The 19,247-nt window shown below is 52.1% G+C and overlaps 1 protein-coding gene across 1 annotated transcript in view; it reads right to left on the bottom strand.

The window, feature by feature from the left end:
• Positions 1-19,247, bottom strand: part of TUBGCP3 (tubulin gamma complex associated protein 3) — a 63,647-nt gene that overhangs the window by 39,668 nt on the left and 4,732 nt on the right. The window contains exons 2-8 of the mRNA XM_032881105.1: positions 14,696-14,803; positions 10,915-10,982; positions 6,625-6,702; positions 5,113-5,330; positions 2,913-3,085; positions 804-922; positions 42-167 (exon numbers count right to left, since the gene is read on the bottom strand). Of these exons, the coding sequence (XP_032736996.1) occupies positions 42-167; positions 804-922; positions 2,913-3,085; positions 5,113-5,330; positions 6,625-6,702; positions 10,915-10,982; positions 14,696-14,803 (890 nt within the window). The remainder of the gene's footprint in view (positions 1-41; positions 168-803; positions 923-2,912; positions 3,086-5,112; positions 5,331-6,624; positions 6,703-10,914; positions 10,983-14,695; positions 14,804-19,247) is intronic.

Here is a 19,247-nt window from a genome sequence, read left to right as displayed (position 1 = left end):
AATGAATAGTGTCCTAAATGTTCTGGTAACAATGAACATACCTGACCCACAAGTCCAAATGAGCGGTCTAGACTCCTCTGGTCGGTGTATTTTCTGATTTTATTGTGTAACCATCCCAACTCCGCAAGTCTGACTGCCGTATCCCTCAAAGATCTACTTAGGTTTGCCTAAAAGGTAAATATATCAAGAGTTAAAAGTTAACACTAGAATTTTAATTATTATTTTTCTCAATCATTTGTACTTTCAGTTAATTCTAAGGTTCCAACACATGGAACTTAAAAGTGACTAATACACCATCAATAAAGACAAAAAGAGATTCTGGGAAACAAAGGCACCAGGTGCTGGCAGGGAGATAAAACCTCTCTGTGGAAGTGTGAGGCTCAGGGCACCTCCCTGAGGCGCGACTGGAGGAGCCCCCAGCGCGGCCTGTGCCCTCAGCCACTGCTTCCAACAGCCGGGAGCTGCAGAAGGCTGTGGGAGAGCAGGTTCTGGAAGGTGAATGCAGGTCAGCAGAGGCACCTTATCGGGAACCGTCTGCCTACAGCCGAGATGCCAAGCTGTACCGGCCCTTGGGTGCCTCTCTGACACCACCACACAGGATGCAGGGGGCAGATGAGGAAGGAGAAGGGCCCAAACACGAGCCCGTGAGCCCACGAGCACACGGGGACCTGGACCACGCAGCTGACTGGCAAACCAAGCTCTGACCCCAGTCACCCCAATCCCACCTCGTCACGGCTCCCACTGGCCTGGCGGGCGTCGGCCTCTCCTGCTCACGCAGGTCTGACGGGGGCTGCATCCTGTACCTTGGCCTCCACTTTGTAGCAGTTCTCCGCGCTGCTCATCTTGATGTTCTTGCCGTCTATGCCCTGGAAGACGTACAGAATGTCTCTGACGAGCGCTGCCTCCGTCACTTCCGCAGCACCTGAAAGACGGTTTTTGTAAGAAAGTAATTAGCAAACAACACATTTTAAGATGGAATAAATTTTAGGACACGATTAGTTTTACGTTATGCATGTGCAACCACAATAAAATTTAAAAAAAAAAAAAAGAGCCTAAGATGGAAAAAGTATGAAGTTCTAAGAAACAAGAATTCTCTAAAAAGGATATGGAGAGCGTGTGAGTACTTCTACAAAAAGTCTTAAAAAAAAAAAAAAAAGGCAGTGGGGCACAGGGCTGGCTCGGTCGGTGGAGCGTCCTCTCTTGTTCTCGGGGGCGCACGTTGGAGCCCCACGCTGTATACGGAGATGACTTAAAAAGACGGTCTTCATTAAAGAAAGAAATGCACACACACAGCAGCATGTGGGGACCTAATACACAATCCAGGCGCGACACGCACAAGAAACAGCAGCACAGGTCCATCAGAGAGACGGGTGACGCTTTCCTAAGACGGGGTGTGCAGAGCTGGGTGTTACACAGCGCGCAGACAGACACAGGTCCGTCCGCAACCACATGAAGAGGAGTGCAGAGAGCGGAAAAGTTAGGATTTCCACGAACCCTGAACAAAAACTAAGTCAGAGTTTAGATGTCACCCAATGACAAGGAGGCGATGCCCAGAAATTCAAGTCATCAGTGGGAGGAAAAGATGCAACATGTATACAGTCAAGGTCGGCCCTCCCAGAACCTGGGCAGAGAATCAGAAGGTGAGGACAGGTTTGTATTTCAGTCGTGGAGAAAATATTCCATGAACATCGCCGACATCAAACTGCTGGTGGTACTGTTGGAATGTCGCCCACCTGTCATTCCGGACTGTTCTGTCTACTCCTCTCCGTCGATTACCGTCAGACAAGTAGGCACACCAGCTGCAACCGCAGGTGTCTGCTCCCTGTAGAGCGCCTGGTTTTCCTTGGTGCATCTGAAGCTCTGAGACCAGGCGAACATACACTCAGCAGCATTATTTCTTCTGAAGAACCGACCCTTTCGTTGTTATCAACGTCCCTCTGGCCCTGGCGACACTCCTGCCCCGGCCTCCTGCCACAGTGACGTGCCAACGAGGCCACCCGTCTTCCTACGGTCAGTGTCTACGAGATGCACTTCTCCGTCCCCTTACTTCTAACCGACCTGCGTCCCTACATTTAGGACACATCTCTTCTGAGAGTACGTAATTGCCTCCACAGAATTTTACGTCCTTTAAAGGAAGTGTCTAGTCCATCCACACTGCATGAGACCCTGGATGTGTCCGGCTTCAATCTGCCACCGCAGCTTCCTGTCCAGCCCTTCCTGCGTCCCTCGCACGTCCCCTCCTGCTCCTCTGGACTGACCGGCAACACCGTGACATATTTTCATGTTAGCTCTCACATTACACGGGCTTGAAGACGCTGCTTAGAGATCGGAAGCCACAGCCAATGAGCATCGGAGAAGGGCACTCTCCCCGTCTGGGCGCCAGCCTCCCAGCCAGAGCCTCCCAAGCCGTCCCGTGTTACAGGACGGACAGAGGCAGGAAGTGCAGCTGCACGGGCCGGGCTCCGCGCTCTGGGCCGTGTTCCCAGGTGCACACAAGACACGCCTGGCCCTTGCCTTCTGCGTAAGCAAAGACACAGCCAGCGGGACTTCCAAAGCTACAGGGGATAAGCCGACAACGCAGCCATCCCTCTGTTCGCAGACACTCATGTTCCGAAGACCGCTACTATCAGGCTCTCTGGAAACTCATTTTTTTCGGGATCTAGTGGAGTTTTAAGACCCTCCAGGTATCCGCTTAACCATCAAATAAATCTTCAATAGGTTTCTCCAACGTCCCAGGCACTGCCAAACCTCCCAAGGCACGTGAGACCATACTCTGACTCCGAACCTCAGGTCATGAGAACCCCCACCACTCGACAATCGTAAGCAAGGACTCCTCATCCGTATTTTAAGATAAGGGAAGCATAAATTCCAAGTATCAAAGAAAATCTACATTAAAGTCTGTCCTTACTCACCACCTGCGTCCCCTTCCCTCCTTGGTCTTGTCATATTGCGAGAAAAAGCGTTCGGGAGACCTTTTGAGGTAGTGGTTTGTGAAGAAGGCTGGTTTGCAGCCAGAGTCCACGCGAGACGTGACCCCAGCTGCTGCCGCAGACCGTCCCCCACTCCGGGCGCGTGATGAGGCTGTCTGAAAGAAGAAAGAGCGTTTCATATCTCCAAACACCCAGGCTGCTCACTCGACAGACAAACCACTCCTAGAAATTCTGCTTCTATTACTATATCGGATGATGTAATGTTAGAAATCTGGGCTGGGCGAGTGACACCACCTACGCAAATCCGTCAGCTGACCGGTCCGGGGGCTCTTCGGGGCCTTTAAGCGGGCACTCAGGCTCTTGCTGGCACCTCCCACCTATTTCTTAGCATAAAAATCAAAATCTATTTGGCTTTTCTTTACAAACACATAACATACATAACTGAAACCACTTTGAAATTCACCACTAATTTTAACTTCAAACTTAGCCAGCACTGGCAGACCACAGAAGTTAAAAATCTGGAGTGCTGTCCCCTCTCTGCATGCTCAGTCGTCTCCCAGCATTTGCAATGTTCAATACAAAACAAAACATCGTAATTTGCAATTAATTCCAAAAATGTACAAATGGAAAGTCAAAGACAAAAGCACAAAAGTCAGGACAGCTTTTGATGATTTGGAGAATAAGGCAAAGCTGTTCTATGACGGGTGCCCGGGTGGCTCAGCCGGTGAAGCGTCTGCTTCGGCTCAGGTCATGATCCCGGGGTCCTGGGATCGAGCCCCGCACCGGGTTCCCTGCTCAGCGGGGAGCCTGCTTCTCCCTCTCCCTCTGCTGCTCCCCCTGCCTCTGCTCTCTCCCTCTCATTCTCTCAAATAAATAAAATCTTAAAAAAAAAAAAAAAAAAAGCTGCTCTCTGAAATTCTAAAATCCCAACAGCTGATTTCTGAGGACGTATGTTTCAACACTTGCAACAAAAATACCACTTCTCGGGCTGCAGCACACAACGAGCCTCCACAAGGCGGACTGATTCACTTGGTGCCACGCGGACAGCCCCATCTGTCCCCACCGACGCAGTGAGCAGGGAACAGCCCTTTCTCTTTTCTAGCTTCAATGGGAAAAGTCCTCCATGGCACTTGTCGAACTATGACCTTTAATGCAGTTCTAGATTTAAGAGAAAAATCCAAAGGACCATTTCAGTTCACAGTTCTCTACACAGTTTTTTTAGTATCAGAATTATTCAAATTCTAAAGCAAAAGTGACGAAGTCTGTTGACTCTTTTAGCCAGAATACGCATCAGAGAGTACATCTCCAGAACCTCTTCCGCTGTCTTTCTGGAAACCAGACGGCATGTATAACCCACGTGTGGCGCATACATTCGAGGTTCTAGGGCCGTGAACCTAACCATATTTACGTCACACATTAACTTCCCAGGATGCCATGGTCACGCGGAACACACGCAACCCCGACTCTCTAGTCACTGGTCTGGAAAAATACCCACTTTATGACAGTCAGCTTCAATGTGACTGCCAGGAAGGAACCACACACAGAAACATGTAAAAAGACAAGAAAAGCAAAGTTTCGAGTTTACTACTCTATGAGCAGCGGTTCCATTCCCAAGCACAAACTGTGTCCCCAGAAAACACGGCACGCCGGCCGCGCACTCCCGGAGCTCACCCTCAGCACCGAGCAGCACATGGCGCCGTGACGCTCGGTCGCAGGAGAGCCCAGCACTTGAGGACAAGACAGCTTTATTTCAGTTCACTTATCTCTTCAATAATTCAGCAACGAGACCAGCACGCATCAGTGAAGGAGACGATATTCACTGAGAGGTAAGTCCAGAACACAGCAAGGGAAATGTCTACGAGCTACCGCACAGCGACAGGCCCATCCTGTCACACTTCTGCACGGGGCCGTTGCTAACACGTACTTGCGTTAACAGGGTGAGAGCAGACCAAGCATCATCACGGCCAACCACAACTAGAAGTGCAAAGAATTCCCGTTGGAGACAGTTTTTGGAAAGAATAAAATCCTAAGAGGAAGCACATCAGATACAGTGCCTAGAACATTCACGGCACACACGAGGCTCTACAGAGAGTTTCAGTGAACACACAAAATGCCTGATCAAAGCCTGAGGATTCTTCCGTCTCTACTGGTTAAGCGACGTGCGTGTGCAAGCTGGATTTACCCTGGAAGGAGAGACTGTGGCGTTGGGGTCGGGCCATTTAAGGCGTACACACTTATGCTGCTGACGCCACTGCTTCCCATGCTACCGGCGCTCTGGGCCGACTGGGTGCTGCGGTCCTGGTAGTTCAGCGGCAGAGTCTGAGGCCTGGCGTAGTAGTAGGGAGTCGAGTGAGCATCTCTTGGTAACGCTTGGGCAAATAACGCGGCATAGGTGGAAACCTGGAAAGGAAATCCATTAAGAACAGAGACACAGGGCCACCTGGGTGGCTCAGTCGGCTCAGCATCCGACTCTTGGTATGAGTTCTGGTCATGACCTCAGGGTTGCGGGATCAAGCCCTGCATTGGGCTCCGCACTCGGTGTGAAGTCTATCTCTCGCTGCCTCCCCTCGCTTCTGTGCTCTCTCTCTACCCCTAAAATAATTAAATAAAATCTTTAAAAAAATACAAAAATTACAGAACACTTCCCAAATTAATAAAGGTAACGTATATTCAGATGTTGGTTCTATAATCGAGTTCGTACTCAGTAGCAATAATTTGTTATACTCTGAAATATGGCAGAACCGACTCAGTTGCAGAATGTTTTCTAAACTCCAAACTGCCACATGGTCTGACAACTGAACACATTCTTCAGAATCCAAGCAAACTAAAACCCAAGTAATTACTCAAATGTGTCTGCAGGGGTGGCACTACTCTAAAATCAAAACGCGCTCGTTACTCAGACGGAGGCTTTCAACACAGAGAGCCCCCCGCGGGAGGCACGCAGGTCCCTGCGGTAGAGCACCCCTCGTAGCGGACACCTTGGGTCCGCGGCAGCCCGACAGCTCTTGCGGACACCGCCCGGGCCACAGACGGAGCCCGCGTGACAACGAAGTTCACACGGGCAGGACAGTAGTCAATGTTCATGATGACACGTGAAGACACCAGAAAACCTGAAAGGTCCTCTAACCCGCACGGAACTGTGCGGCATGCTCCTGTCAGTAACCTGTGAAAACCGTTTTCCCGCTCTATTCCACGGGACGCGGTCACATCGGAGGCAATGACGTAACTCCGGAAAAGTGAGTACCCGGTCTAAAGAAAGAGGGGCGCCTGGGGACCCAGTGGGTGAAGCCGCTGCCTTCGGTTCCGGTCATGATCCCAGGGTCCTGGGATCGAGTCCCGCATCGGGCTCCTCTTTGCCCGGTGAGGAGCCTGGTTGTCCCTCTGCCTGCCTCTCCCTCTGCTTGTCCTCACTGGCTCTCTGACAAATAAATAAAATCTTTTAGAAAAAAAAAGAAAAAAAGAAAATCTCCTGACCTGCCACGAATAGCAAGAAAACTAGACAAGTTGTTTATTCCCTTACTATTTTCTGAAGCACAGAAGCCAATTCCTATCAAAACTTGGTATCGTTGTCCCAGCAAGACCCTGGGATTCCCGCCCTTCCTCTGCCCTCCCGCCCCGCACGCAGGCGCGCGCTGTGACACGGGAGCGGATCTGCAGAAGAAAAGGCACGAGCCGCTGAGACTGAGCCTCTCACCTTGTTCGGCTGCTTGCGTGGATCTTCACTGAGGCTTAGCAAGAGGTAGAGAACTGACCATTTATTTTTCAAAACTCCCTGTTTAAAAAGAAAACATTACAAGAACAAGTTTGCACTACTCTCCGGTTTTACCTACCTCTCTCCTAAATTACATTTCCGAACTAGAAACGCGTTCTTTTAATTCGCAGGATACCGAGTCTAGGGACGCTCATTTTTTGGGGACTGCCAACAGCACTGCCCACTGAGTAAGGCTGGAAGTAACGCTCTCGAGGGGTCATCCCCCGCCGAAAACGATTCTGCAGTCCCTAATGGGAACGTTTTTGAATCACCCTATTACGGATTCCAGATTAACAGCAGTTCCCCCTTAGAATAATTTTTAGAATAACCAACTTCCTAAACATAGCAATTATAAACAAAATGCCATCATAAAACAGGGGATTGCGTCCCGCCCCACCCCCAACAAAGTGCCGTTTGCCATGAAAGAGCATTATAGATAGAAAGAAAAAGGAATTCTAAAGCACGCGCTGTAAGCCTCAGCGTCGTGCATACCTAAACCCAAGGTTCTGAAGGAAGAGCTGCCAGACAAGCTAACCGCCAGGTTTCTGCGTGAGGCCGCCTTCGGGATCTCATTTGCTCCCAACAGTCTATGGCCACCCCCTGACTCACCCGGGAGCAGCCCACCCTCGATATGTTTCTTCCCAGATTTACAGAGTGTTTCTACTCTATTCATATGGCCTTACCTTTGGATGCACAAGCTAGAGTACATAAACACCTTTTATTTACAAAACTGCGACGGTTATATTCACTTTACACAAGTTCTTTGTTATAGAAAATATGCCTTGGAAGTTTCGTAAAATAAAAAGCTCATCTCAGGTATTTAACTTATGATCTAACTTAAAAAACCAATTTACTGGGGCGCCTGGGTGGCTCAGTGGGTTAAGCCCCTGCCTTTGGCTCAGGTCGTGATCTCAGGGTCCTGGGATTGAGCCCCGCATCGGGGGTCCCTGCTCAGTGGGGAGCCTGCTTCTCCCCACCTCTCTCTCTGCCTGCCTCTCTGCCGGCTTGTGATCCCTCTCTGTTAAGTAAATGAATAAAAATCTTAAAAAAAAAAAAAAACTGATTTACACATAATTTTCCAGAAATAATAAACTCACCAGCCCCAACATTCCTCACTCTGGTGGCAAAAAGACAAACGAGCAGAGGTACTCTGGTGGGACGCAGGACATCTCAGACCTGGGGTGGGGGTCACAAGTGGCCCAACGCTTACAAAAGGACCCCAGAGAGGACAGGGTCTCCTAGAGAAACGGGCGATGCGCACACAGAGGAGGGAGCAGGAACGGCCTTTTCAGGGAAGCGGACACAGATGAACCCAGCTAACGCCAGGCAGGAGCATGGACACTGGGAACGGAATGCAGCCTCAGACAAAGGGGTCTCCTGTGTGGGACCAAAAAATGGGACAGCAGGAAGGCTGCAACGGCCTGAATGCACCTGCCGACAGTCCCTGAAGGCTGGACTGCGGAGGAGACAAGACGAGACGCACAGGAAACTGCAGTCATTTGGGAAGACACGGCCAAGGGCAAGGTGGGCACTTGGTGACCCAGCATCTACCCAGACAACCTTCACAGCCCCCTGTGGGCAGACCCCGGGCTTGGGGACTCCACGGACACAGGAGCAGGGCCTGAAGCCCGTCTGCCCGCGTCCGAAGGGCCGCTCCTCACCGGATCCCACCTCCTTCAAGGGTGGGAGGCGATCAGCTAAGGGCACTGCGGCTGACAGGAAGCCCGTGGGCGACGTCCTCCACACATGGCCTCCGGCCATCGGCGCACCCGCGCGGGGACACAGGCTTTACTCTCTTCGCTCCACACACCACAGAGCCAGAGGTGGAAAGCTAAGCGACCTCTGTCACCGTAAGCTGGGCTGCAAACCGAGGCCCGCCTGACTCCCGAGGGAGAGCGGAGAGGCCCGCCTGCGAGGAAGCGCGAACACCGCCTGGGACACCGTGGAAGGGGAGAGAGGCGGAGTCAATGTGACACTCAGGCTTCTGGCTGCCCCTTAATAAACAAGGTCATGTTCACCAAAAAACGAAAACACAGAGGAAAGAGCAGGGCGAGCCTGGACAGCGGTGGAGGGCCCCTGGGGCTGTGAAACAAGAAAATACAGAAGAGCCCTTCAGTGCGGGGGAGGGGCCCCCGGGTGGGGCTTCGGGAAGGCGGCACAGGCTGTCCCGGTGCAGCACGTGGCCCGGGATGGACCCTCGGCCCTGGCCTGGAGAAACCCAGACGACACGCAGGGCGGAGCAGAGGACGCTGTAAAAGCATATGGAACTGGGCACCAACCGCCCAGCAAGCGGCGCCTGTGCAGGAGGCACCGCTGTCGGCAGAAGAGCCTGAGGGCGAGTGAGGCAGGGGCCCTGCAAAGGGGCGCGCGCTGCAGGGAACCCAGGACCCTCACCAGAGGCAGGCCCGAGGGGCCGGGGGGGACGCGGCTCCCCAGAGCCAGGGAGCAGCGCATGGCCGTGCTCTGGCCTGGAGCCAGCACGGAGCCGCCGCCCGGCAGGAGCGGGGGAGCAGCAGGGCCTCACCGCCTGGAGCCCCCTCAGCCCCGGGGGCCCAAGCAGGGGCAGCCCCCCGGCCCTCAGGCCCCCAGAGCCCAAAGCAGCACACAGAGGGCGGGGCAGTCAGCGGCACAGCCTCAGACGTCTTCGATGCTTCTGACCCGCTGCAGGCCCTGCTAGCCAGCGCCTGACGTCTCAGGGCCCCGACTCCAGCGTCAACCTCAGACGCACAGCCTGGGCCCAACGGCAAGAGGACGCACGGGGCCCGGAGGACCCAGAGGGACTTCAGAACCAGCGGCTGAGTGAAGCGGCTACGACCCGACGCGCCAGCGTCAGGCGGCACTCTCCCCTCCCGACCAATGTCACCCCTGCACGGCCGGCCACCCGCCAGCCCTGACCCTCCACCTGCCCCGCGCCACCCTCACCCCGTGCCCCTTTTGCTTGGCAGGTACCGCGGCACACTCGCCGCGCCTCTATCCGGCTCAGCGACATCGAGACCGCCACCGGGGAATTCCGGATCCCCTTCCCCAACGTCACTCCTGCCACGCCCCGAGTCCTGCCCGCGCCTCACAGATGCACAGCTGAGAAGGGCCCTCAGTGGGGAGACGGAAGAAACATCGACGCTGGACTGGACGCCTGCTACTCTGCGGGGATTCTCCTAATCACTTTAGTTCTAGCGTTATACTGCTGTGTCCTAACACCGCCCGTCCCCTTTCAGCCGCGCAATGAGCCACGCTGGTTGGCTGTTAGCCCCAGGAAGCCGGCTGTCTAAACTGCTTAAGAATGAGCATTCAGTGTTCCAAACAAAATTTTGGAAAACCACCATTTTAAATTAGAAATAAAGAGAGGGGCGCCTGGGTGGCTCAGTGGGTTAAAGCCTCTGCCTTCGGCTCAGGTCATGATCCCAGGGTCGTGGGATCGAGCCCCGCATCGGGCTCTCTGCTCGGCGGGGAGCCTGCTTCCTCCTCTCTCTCTGCCTGCCTCTCTGCCTACTGTGATCTCTGTCAAATAAATTTTTTTTTTTTAAATCTTTAAAAAAAAAGAAAAGAAAAGAAATAAAGAGAGAAACTTGAAAGACAAGTTCAATCACTAAGAGCCTTAGGCACAACTCAGTAAAAACCACTGTACTTGAAGAGTCAAGCGCGAGGCTTCTGTGGCCTGTCTTCTCCGTGACGGGGGAGGGGAGGGCTACATGAGCTACACTCCTGTCCCGGCAGAACACAGGACTCTCACCCCCGGTTAATCCGCGTGTACAGGAGGGCAGAGGCTTCTGTTTAAGGGGAAAAAACGGTTTAAAAAAAACACAAACCGCTTGTGTGCAAGTTATCAACGTCCAATCACAAAATGTTCAAAATCAAAATTTTTTTCAGTTATTCACTCGAACAGCCCCGATCGGGGTCTGATCCCAGAACAGGAGCGCGGATCTAGAGGACCAGCTCTCGGTGTGATGTGCAGTGAAGACTCGCACCGGCGAGCTCCCTCCCCGCGAGGGAACGGAGCCCTCTACCCCAGGAGCTCAGCCGTCCCTAATCCCCATGACCCTCCCCACACGGCTTCCGTCGTCTTCATTAGCAATGTGCCATTAAATCCATCTAAAACTTACTTTTAACGCTGAAAAGCTCTTAAGAAGCAAACGCAATCTACCGTTAGAAGCCATCACTCAACGCAGACAGTGAAACGCGGCGCCCAGCCCCCAGAGCGGCCCGCCAGCCGCGGCCCCGCAGGACGTGCAGTACCTGTGAGTGCAGCTTCCTGTGCAGCTCCGAGAACAAGGCAGCGTCCGCTTCTCGTCTTTGCCGGATAACTGGGAAGTGAGAAAAGAAAAGGAGTGTGTTAACCGTGTACACCAAAATCCCTTCTACGGTCGTTTCACCCACGGAAACAGGTAACTGACATCTGCAAAGAATCCCGAGCTTAAGAGTCGAAATAACTCGTCAACAGGTGACGTTCCAGCTCTACAGCCTCAGTCCGTGCCTTTAACCTCTCTGACGTTTGTAAGATCTGCATAACACGAGGCTGCAATCAGAGTTTACGAGAAAGTTGGCCAAAGCAACAGAATGATGGGACCTTCGGGTTCTATCTGCAAACATCAACGAGCAGTCCGGTGAGGCCAAGTCCCACCAGTCTGACTCCTCAGCGACTCCCTGGAGTGAGGCGCGGGTGAGAACACGGCGGCAGTGCTGAATCCAGACAGCAATGAGCGAAGCCTTCACAGCAGCCAGACTCGGAACCGCACGCCGCAAGCGCTTCTGCAGACACGGAGCAGACACCAGTAAGTGCCTTCAGACACCTGCGCTACACTCACCGGCTCCTGGAAGCCAAAGAACAAGCCAGGTGCCCGTGCTCTGATCCGTTCCACAAAGGATGAGGCTACGGGCTGGGCCCGGGCCCCGAGGGAGGAGACCCCACCACCCACACCTGCCACACTGCACACAGCAGCTGTGCGCGCGCCTGCCCCGGGAGAAGAGGCGCCACCTTCGCCGAGCAAACAGCAGCAGGACTGCTGTCTGGAGATCCCATCAGCCAAGTTCACGGAGCTCTAAACGCTCCAACCGGTTTGCAGAAAGACAGTAACTAGCTTGACGGCCGATCCTCCCTCACGCACACCAGCTGGGAATGGGTCTTGGTATCACGTTCCGACCTCACGAACCACAGACCAGAGGTTTTGTCACCCCGGTCCCATCTGCCCTACCAAGTCGTCCTATGCAGAAAAGCAAAGCTGCCTTTAAGGGGTATTGCTACAAAATGCTTTCAACTAAGATAACGCAATTAAAATTCAACTTATTTCCTTTTCAAATATACAAAAATACTCCAAATAAATACCGTCATTAAGTTAAGCAAGAGATGTTCTTTCTATAGAATGAGACCCACACTAATCCACACAGGCAGAACAATCACGGAACAGCAAAACTGTACATAACACAAATAAAAATAAACAGAACATTCACCAGAAAATGATGTTTTATCTGTCAGACTGCAAAACAAATCTTTACTTACAATGTATCCCACTCACTAATGTGAGAAATTCAGAAATCATTAGGTGTTAAATTTCGTCACATGAGTTTTGCAATTTGTTTCAGTATAAAATGTGCTAGTGTTTTGCATTTTAAGTCCACCATATAAAATGGAAAATGACTTTTGTATTATTCCAAAGGACAGAACTACCTTAATTCAGTTCATCTACTGAAGACTGTACGCAAGTATCAAAAAACTTCTGTGTAAGATTTAATGAAACCGGGAAGTCAGTGGTGACCATGACGCGAGAGAAACATCAGTAACACTGCACTGCCAGCAGCTGGGCCGCCTCAGACCCCGAGAGGGGTGCGGACAGCGTGGGGTGCCCAACAGAGCAATGGCCACCTGGAGGGAAGAGGCAGAAAAGGCGTGCTGCGTCGACACACCGGTCTTCAAAACCGCAGAAGGTACACACACCCCAACTATGCACGACCACAGCTTTCTTCTTAAAGGAAATCCCAAGACTTCTTTGCAACATCCACTCCAGCAATGTCGCTGCCAGTCCTGTAACTCTGAGTTCAGACAAACTTTTTCTACTCAATGAGCCAGCAAAGAGGACACTAGTTTCAGACGTAGTGCTCAACAATTCGTGGGCTGCGTACCACGGCCAGTGTTCATCACACCATGGGCCCCCCTCACTGCCCGTGATAAACCTGATTACGCGTTCGCACACACACACCAGGAGGCCTTGAGATGCAAATCTGCAAAGGGAACAGTCTGTTAACACAGTTCCTGACGGCCGGAGATGTCACTAATCATCCAAAATGGAAAATAATCTAAAGTCAGAAATGCTAAAATAATCCAGGATGTGAGAGTGTTACAGCTCCAGGAGAGCGGGGCTCTTACGTTCAGCTTTACAGACAAGAAATGTAAATAAAAATAAGATTTTAGGAGTGCCTGGGTGGCTCAGCTGGTACGGTGCCTGCCTTCGCCCCAGGCTCAAGTCCCGCATCGGGCTCCCTGCTCAGCATGGAATCTGCTTCTTGCTCTGACCTTCCCCCTCTCATTCCCTGTCTCTCAAACAAACAAATAAAATTTTTTTAAAAAAAAAATAAGATTTTAGAGGTTAACAGCAGGATAAATCCTCCATTTGTGTCCCTCCCCTAAATAATACATCACGCTCAGTAACACCAATGGATGGGTCACTTCAGGGCTGTGCCGAGGAGAGGACGGCCAAGCCAAGGTACCCGAGGGCCACCGCCTCGCTAGCAGGGCCACCTCCCCCGAGCTGGGCTCCACAGCAGGGCGTGCAGACCACGGGCCAAACGCAGGAAAGGGCGCAGCGGCTCGGGTGACTACGCCACAAAGAAGGGAAACCCTAGAAGGCATCATCACAGGGTTGCCAACACCGAAGTCCATCCGAAGCCCACTTCGTCCGGGCGGTTCAGAGCCAGGCCAGGCCTCAGCAGGGAGAAAGCGGTGACCTTCACAGCAAGGCTGCTTCCTGGCAGCCGAAGCGGGGCTCGGATAGCCTGGAGAACCGCAAGGAGCCGGCCTCCAGAGAAAAACCACCCTCCAACGGGCACGAGAGAAATCTTCCTACGTGGGCTCTTCTGTGCAAAGCGCCGTTCCTCACACAGAGCCGGGGCCCCACCTCGCACGGAGAACAAACACGTCAGCCACCCAGAGCGAATAAAGGAAAAGCTTTCTTCTCGGAGGTGATGAAGTCTACGAGAGCTTTCAGTATAGCTCAGAATGAAAATGTTCACAACTTCTAAAGTACCAGAAGTCGGACGCGGACAATCAGCAGAGGCTACTGCGCCGCTCCGTGGTACCTGGTCAGAGCGGGCAGAGGGGGCAGAGGGGGCAGAGGGGGCGCACAAGCCCTACAAGCGGCAGGATGCCCCGGAGCTCGCAGCCAGCTTCATCGCCCGCACCCACACATTCTGCTGGTGCGCCTGGGGCCGCCTGGGGGCTCCCTCTGTGTGGCGTCTGACTCTTGATTTGGCTCAGGTCATGACCTCAGGGTCCTGGGATGGAGCTCCAGGTCGGGCTCTGAGCTCAGCAGGGAGCCTGCTCCTCTCCCTCTCCCTCTCCCTCTGCACCTCCCCTCATGCTCTCTACTTCAATTAAATAAATCTTTGAAAAAATAAAAAAAATTTAAAAACCCTCTTGCACTATGTTCTAATAAAAGACACAATTAAGTTGTCCATATTTTTTTTAAGATTTTATTTATGTATTTGACACACAGAGATCACAAGCAGGCAGAGAGGCAGGCAGAGAGAGAGGGAGAAGCAGGCTTCCTGCCGAGCAGAGAGCCCGATGCGGGGCTCGATCCCAGGACCCTGAGATCATGACCTGAGCCGAAAGCAGAGGCTTTAACCCACTGAGCCACCCCGGCGCCCCAAGTTGTCCATGTTTTTAATACATGTTTTATATACATGCGAACAGCACCTGTAATCACACCGTGCCTGGAGCCACAGGCGAGCACACGTGTGCATGTGTATGCACGCACACAAGTTCAAAAATCCTACACACCGTGACACCGAAAAAAATACGTACGTTCTTTCTTGATTTTTTCCGCTACAAGAAATTCGTCTCTTTCGACCGTCGGGGCGAAGTTGCTGCCGATGACGCGCACGGCGTACTGGAACTGCTGGGCCACATCAGCTGCAGGGAACAAGAGGACGCAGGTCACTGGCGCTCAGGGAAAGCGCTCGCCGCCTCGCGCGTCAGGTGGGAACCGCGCACGCCCATCTAGCTCCCACCTCCCCCAGGTCTTCACTGAGCGGACAGAGGAGCTATTAAGAGACCAAAGCAAATGAATGAATAAAATACGGTTCCACAAACCACGACAAGGAGACGGCAGCAGGGCCGCAGTGTGAAGAATCCTAGGACAAAGATGGTGACCTTGGCTGGTCACCACAAAAAGGAGCAGGGAGAGTCAGAGACCAAACGCGGCCCGTGAGAGGCAGGCGTGTCCCGGAGAACCCCAAGATGGTCCAAGGCTGACTGGATCCACAAACGGGGATCACCTAAGGGGATCTTGAGAATCAAAGCACGCTGGCACCCCGGATCGGGACGACGGCTTAAGCACTGATGTCTGCCTCCACTCCCGCCGAAGACCTCACTGAGAATCAAGAATTCTGTGTTCGTTTTTACAAAAGCAGAAACCCACGGGGCAAAGAAAACAAGGCAGAAACCACACCGAAGAGAAGTCAACCAGTGTGAGGAGCGGAGAGGCAACTGGACCGGTGGGAACCGGTTCAGGACAGTGAGACTGGAAGTTCAGTGTCCGCTTGAGAGGGGGGCAGGGCGCACGACACAAATGCCAACAAGGAAACCCAGGGAGGCTCCAGAGAGGTGGGAACGCACCGCGCAGATGGTGTGAATGAACTGGAGCAGAAAAGGACCGGCGGGAAGTCTGGCTGGAGAACAGACTACCGGGTCCTCTACCGCTTCCCACTCACCCAGACAACCAGGGAGGACCTCACCCAGACAAACCACAGAGGGTCTGGCTGGACACAGGACAGCAAAGGGCATGAAGTAAAAGCAGCAGACTGAACTAGAGATCCCAGCCCTCCTCCCCAGGCCCTGGAGTCAACATCCTTACAGGGTAACAGCAGCAACAGCCCTACCTTTCCCCAGAAGCACAACCACCCCAAAGGGCGCACCCCAACCTACACCCGCAAAACCACTAACACAACAAAACGCCAGACAGTCCAACAGGCACCATGGGCAGAAGTGCCTTTTCTCCATCATCAGAAAAATCAGCGATGAGAGGACGAGCAAGGATGCAGACCTGAGCAGCCCAAAACCAGCCAGGCCTGGCTAAGCCCACGCGGCACTTAGGGAACGCACGCACGTTCTATTCAAACACACGGGGAACACGCACCAGGACAGACTGCGCTGGGGGTCACAGAACAAACCTTATTAAATACAAAATAACTAAAATTACTCCAAGTGTGTTCTCCACCAAGAACAGAATTAGGAATTACACCTGAGATCAGTAACAGAAAAATCCTCCCCCGTCTGCAAGGCAACCAACATGGCCCTACACAGCACGATGGCCAGAGAAAGTCTCAAAGAAAATAAGAAAACATCTTGAACTGAATGAAAATGGAAATACAACACATTAAAATATGTGGGGCTCAGTTGAAACAGTGTTTGGGGGAAAAATGTAGAGTATAAAATGCTTTTATTAAAAAGGAAGACAGGTCTCAAGTCAATAATCTCGGCTTACAGAATAAAATCTAGAAAAAGAAAACCAAACTAAACTCAGACCGTTAAGAAATAATAAAGATAAAAGCAAAAATCAATGAAATTTTCAGCAAAAATAGGAAAAACAAAATCAGTAAAACCAAAAGTTGGTTCTTAAAAAAAAAAAACTGGAATTGAGAAACCAATTTGTGATCAAGAAAAGACAAACACAAATTCAGGGATGGAAGCGGCAATACTGTCACTGATCCCACAGGAACTTCTGAAAACGAAGGTCAAGTCCCCTCCGCAGCCGCCCGCCTCAAGGGGAAGGTGCGCCAGGACGCCCCGCGGGTAAGCATGGGCCCCGCGGCGTCTGCCCAGCCAAGAGCGGAGCGTGGGAGCGGGAAGGGCTCCGGCAGAGGAGACAACAGACAGGCACACCTCAGCCGGGCGGTCCGGGTCAAGACCGCGTGGCCATGTGACGGGCGCCCTGACACCATACACCCCAGATATAAGGCGATGAGAAGGGCACTCTGGACTCTGGGGCCTTCTGCCCAACAGACAGAATCGCAGTCTAGTTACAGCGAAAAAAACACCAGCTAAATCCCAACTGAGATGTTCTATAAAGTAACTTTTAATCCTCAAAACTGTCAAGGTCATCGAAAAAATAGTAATTTTTAAAGTCTGAGAAACTATCAGAGCCAACAGGAGCTCCAGGAGACAGGACAGCTCAAGGTCACACAGTGCCCTTGCAGGAACCCGATAGGAGCAAAAGGACATCAGGCAGTAGTGAGGAAATTGGAAAGTAAGTAGTGACTGTGTTGTGACAGTTACTAACCGCACGACCGTACCATCCTACTGTAAGCCACCAGTAACGGGAAAGGTGTGCAGTACAAGGGGACGCTCTATGGTAGTCCCCATTTTTCTGTAAATCGAAACTCATTCTAAAATTGAAGTTTATTCTTAAAAACATACCGATTCTAAACCCCATCTTTCATCAATCAGGATGTACTGATCTGGAATGGGGCCACGGTATCACCATGTTTTCAGGGGCGCCTGGGTGACTCGACTCTTGACTTCAGCTCGGTCACGAACTCGGGGTCCTGCAACCGAGCCCCGAGGTGGGCTCACATTCAGCAGAGTCTGCTTCAGATTCTCTCCTCCTCCCTCAGTCCCACCACCTCCCCCCGCCCTGCTCACTCTTAACAAATAAAATCTTTTCTTAAAAAATAGGTTTTTAAAGCTGTCTTAAAAACTTAAAGAATAAAGCAAATTAAATGGGGGGATGGGTTTCTTTGGTAAACTCAGAAAAGAATGTCAGCACACAGCATACAACAGATACAAGAATCAACACAAATTATGTCACAGTAAGCATAAAACATGAGCCTACAGCACTCTGAGAGGGAAAAAACCAACAGAAGATATCTTTGGGACTTGGAGTTAGACAAAGAGATTCTACATAAAATACCAAAATCCTGAACCATAACAAAATGTGATTACTGGAGTCCATCCATGATTAAACTCTTGCTGTGCAAAGGAAATAGACTGTTTCAGCGGAAACCTAACATTAGCGAGTGGTTTTAATTTTCTCCCTCATACTTTCCCACACTTTTAAAGTTTTCTAAGTAGTAAATGTTAATTTTATACATATAAAAAGTGGCACTGGGGTACTTGGGTGGCTCAGCTGGTTATGCGTCTGACTCTTGATCTCAGCTCAGGTCCTGATCTCTGGGTTGGGTTCGAGCCCCCCAGCACTGCTCAAAGAAAAACAAAATGTGGCATTGGAAACCACTTGCTTACAGAGCGGTACCCGTGCAACTATTCTACTTAAAGAATACTTTAGATTCCCAGGATCCTGAGTTCCACAAAAACACGGTTTACTAACCACCTATTCAAGTACATCAGACTAACATCTCTACTCCAAAAAGTCTCATTAAGTTTTGGTTTTTCTAACAAACACTCAAACCTCCTCCACACCAGAGGTGCGCGCCTGCCACCGCCCCCTCCCCCCTCGCCCTTGTCTCTGCACTAGGCACCCGTGGTCCCCTGCAGCATCTCACCCCGCCTCGCTGGCCACCTTCCATCTCCCCAGCTCCTTGCCGACCTAGTTTGTCGTCTCGCGCTCCTGCTGACATCAAACATGTGCAAACCCATCCACTGGGTCTGGGTAAAACCCACCTAGCTTCCCAGGGCAGCCGCGGACCGCGGACTATTGAACGCGCAGCGGTAATTAGCTGTTTAGCGAGCCCAACCGCCGAAGATGAGATTGCGAAGTATCACACAACGTTCGCTACGGATCTCCAGGCTAACACTCCCCAAATCCTACTCGGTTTCTAGAGCAGCGCTAAGCTCAGTCGGGAACTGAAGAGTAACTCCCAAGCGCCCGCTCCACGCCCCACAGCAGCATGGGAACAGAGCAGCAGCTAACGAGGCCGTCTCGGTGAGGATCCGAGAAACGAGGCAAGGAACTGCACAGGTGATGAGCCTGTGGTCAGAGCTGCTCAGAAAACGGGCAGGACCCCACGACGGCAAATGACAGGGGGGACCCTGTAAGGTGGGCCGCTTGGGGAAGGCCTCTCTGAGGAAGCAGCCCTCAGCCAGGAGGAGCCGCTCGGCGCTACCGTGTGCCACCGTGTGCCACCGTGCGCCCGGTTTCCCAGAGGATGCCGGCGCCGGCGGGTTCAAAAATCCCAATCAGACAAGCTGAAGTCAGTCCGTTGGGACCCAGGTGAAGAGGCCAGGCTGTAGCTCTTTGATGACTGGCTCCGTCCAAGATTAAAAGAGTATTCAACTTTTTTTTTTTTAAGCCACAACACACCTCAGGAATGTCTTCTGTTCCCACTTCGGAACCACTCTGGGCGCCGGCAGCCTGGAAGGGAGGCCAGGGCTACTCCACCCAACCTCTGAGAAGAGC

This window comes from Lontra canadensis, unplaced genomic scaffold (assembly GCF_010015895.1).
Source record: "Lontra canadensis isolate GAN:19392208 unplaced genomic scaffold, GSC_riverotter_1.0 scaffold73, whole genome shotgun sequence".
NCBI lineage: Eukaryota > Metazoa > Chordata > Mammalia > Carnivora > Mustelidae > Lontra > Lontra canadensis.
The sequence above is the reverse complement of the archived record's forward strand: the minus strand, read 5'-3'. Positions and strand labels throughout refer to the sequence as shown.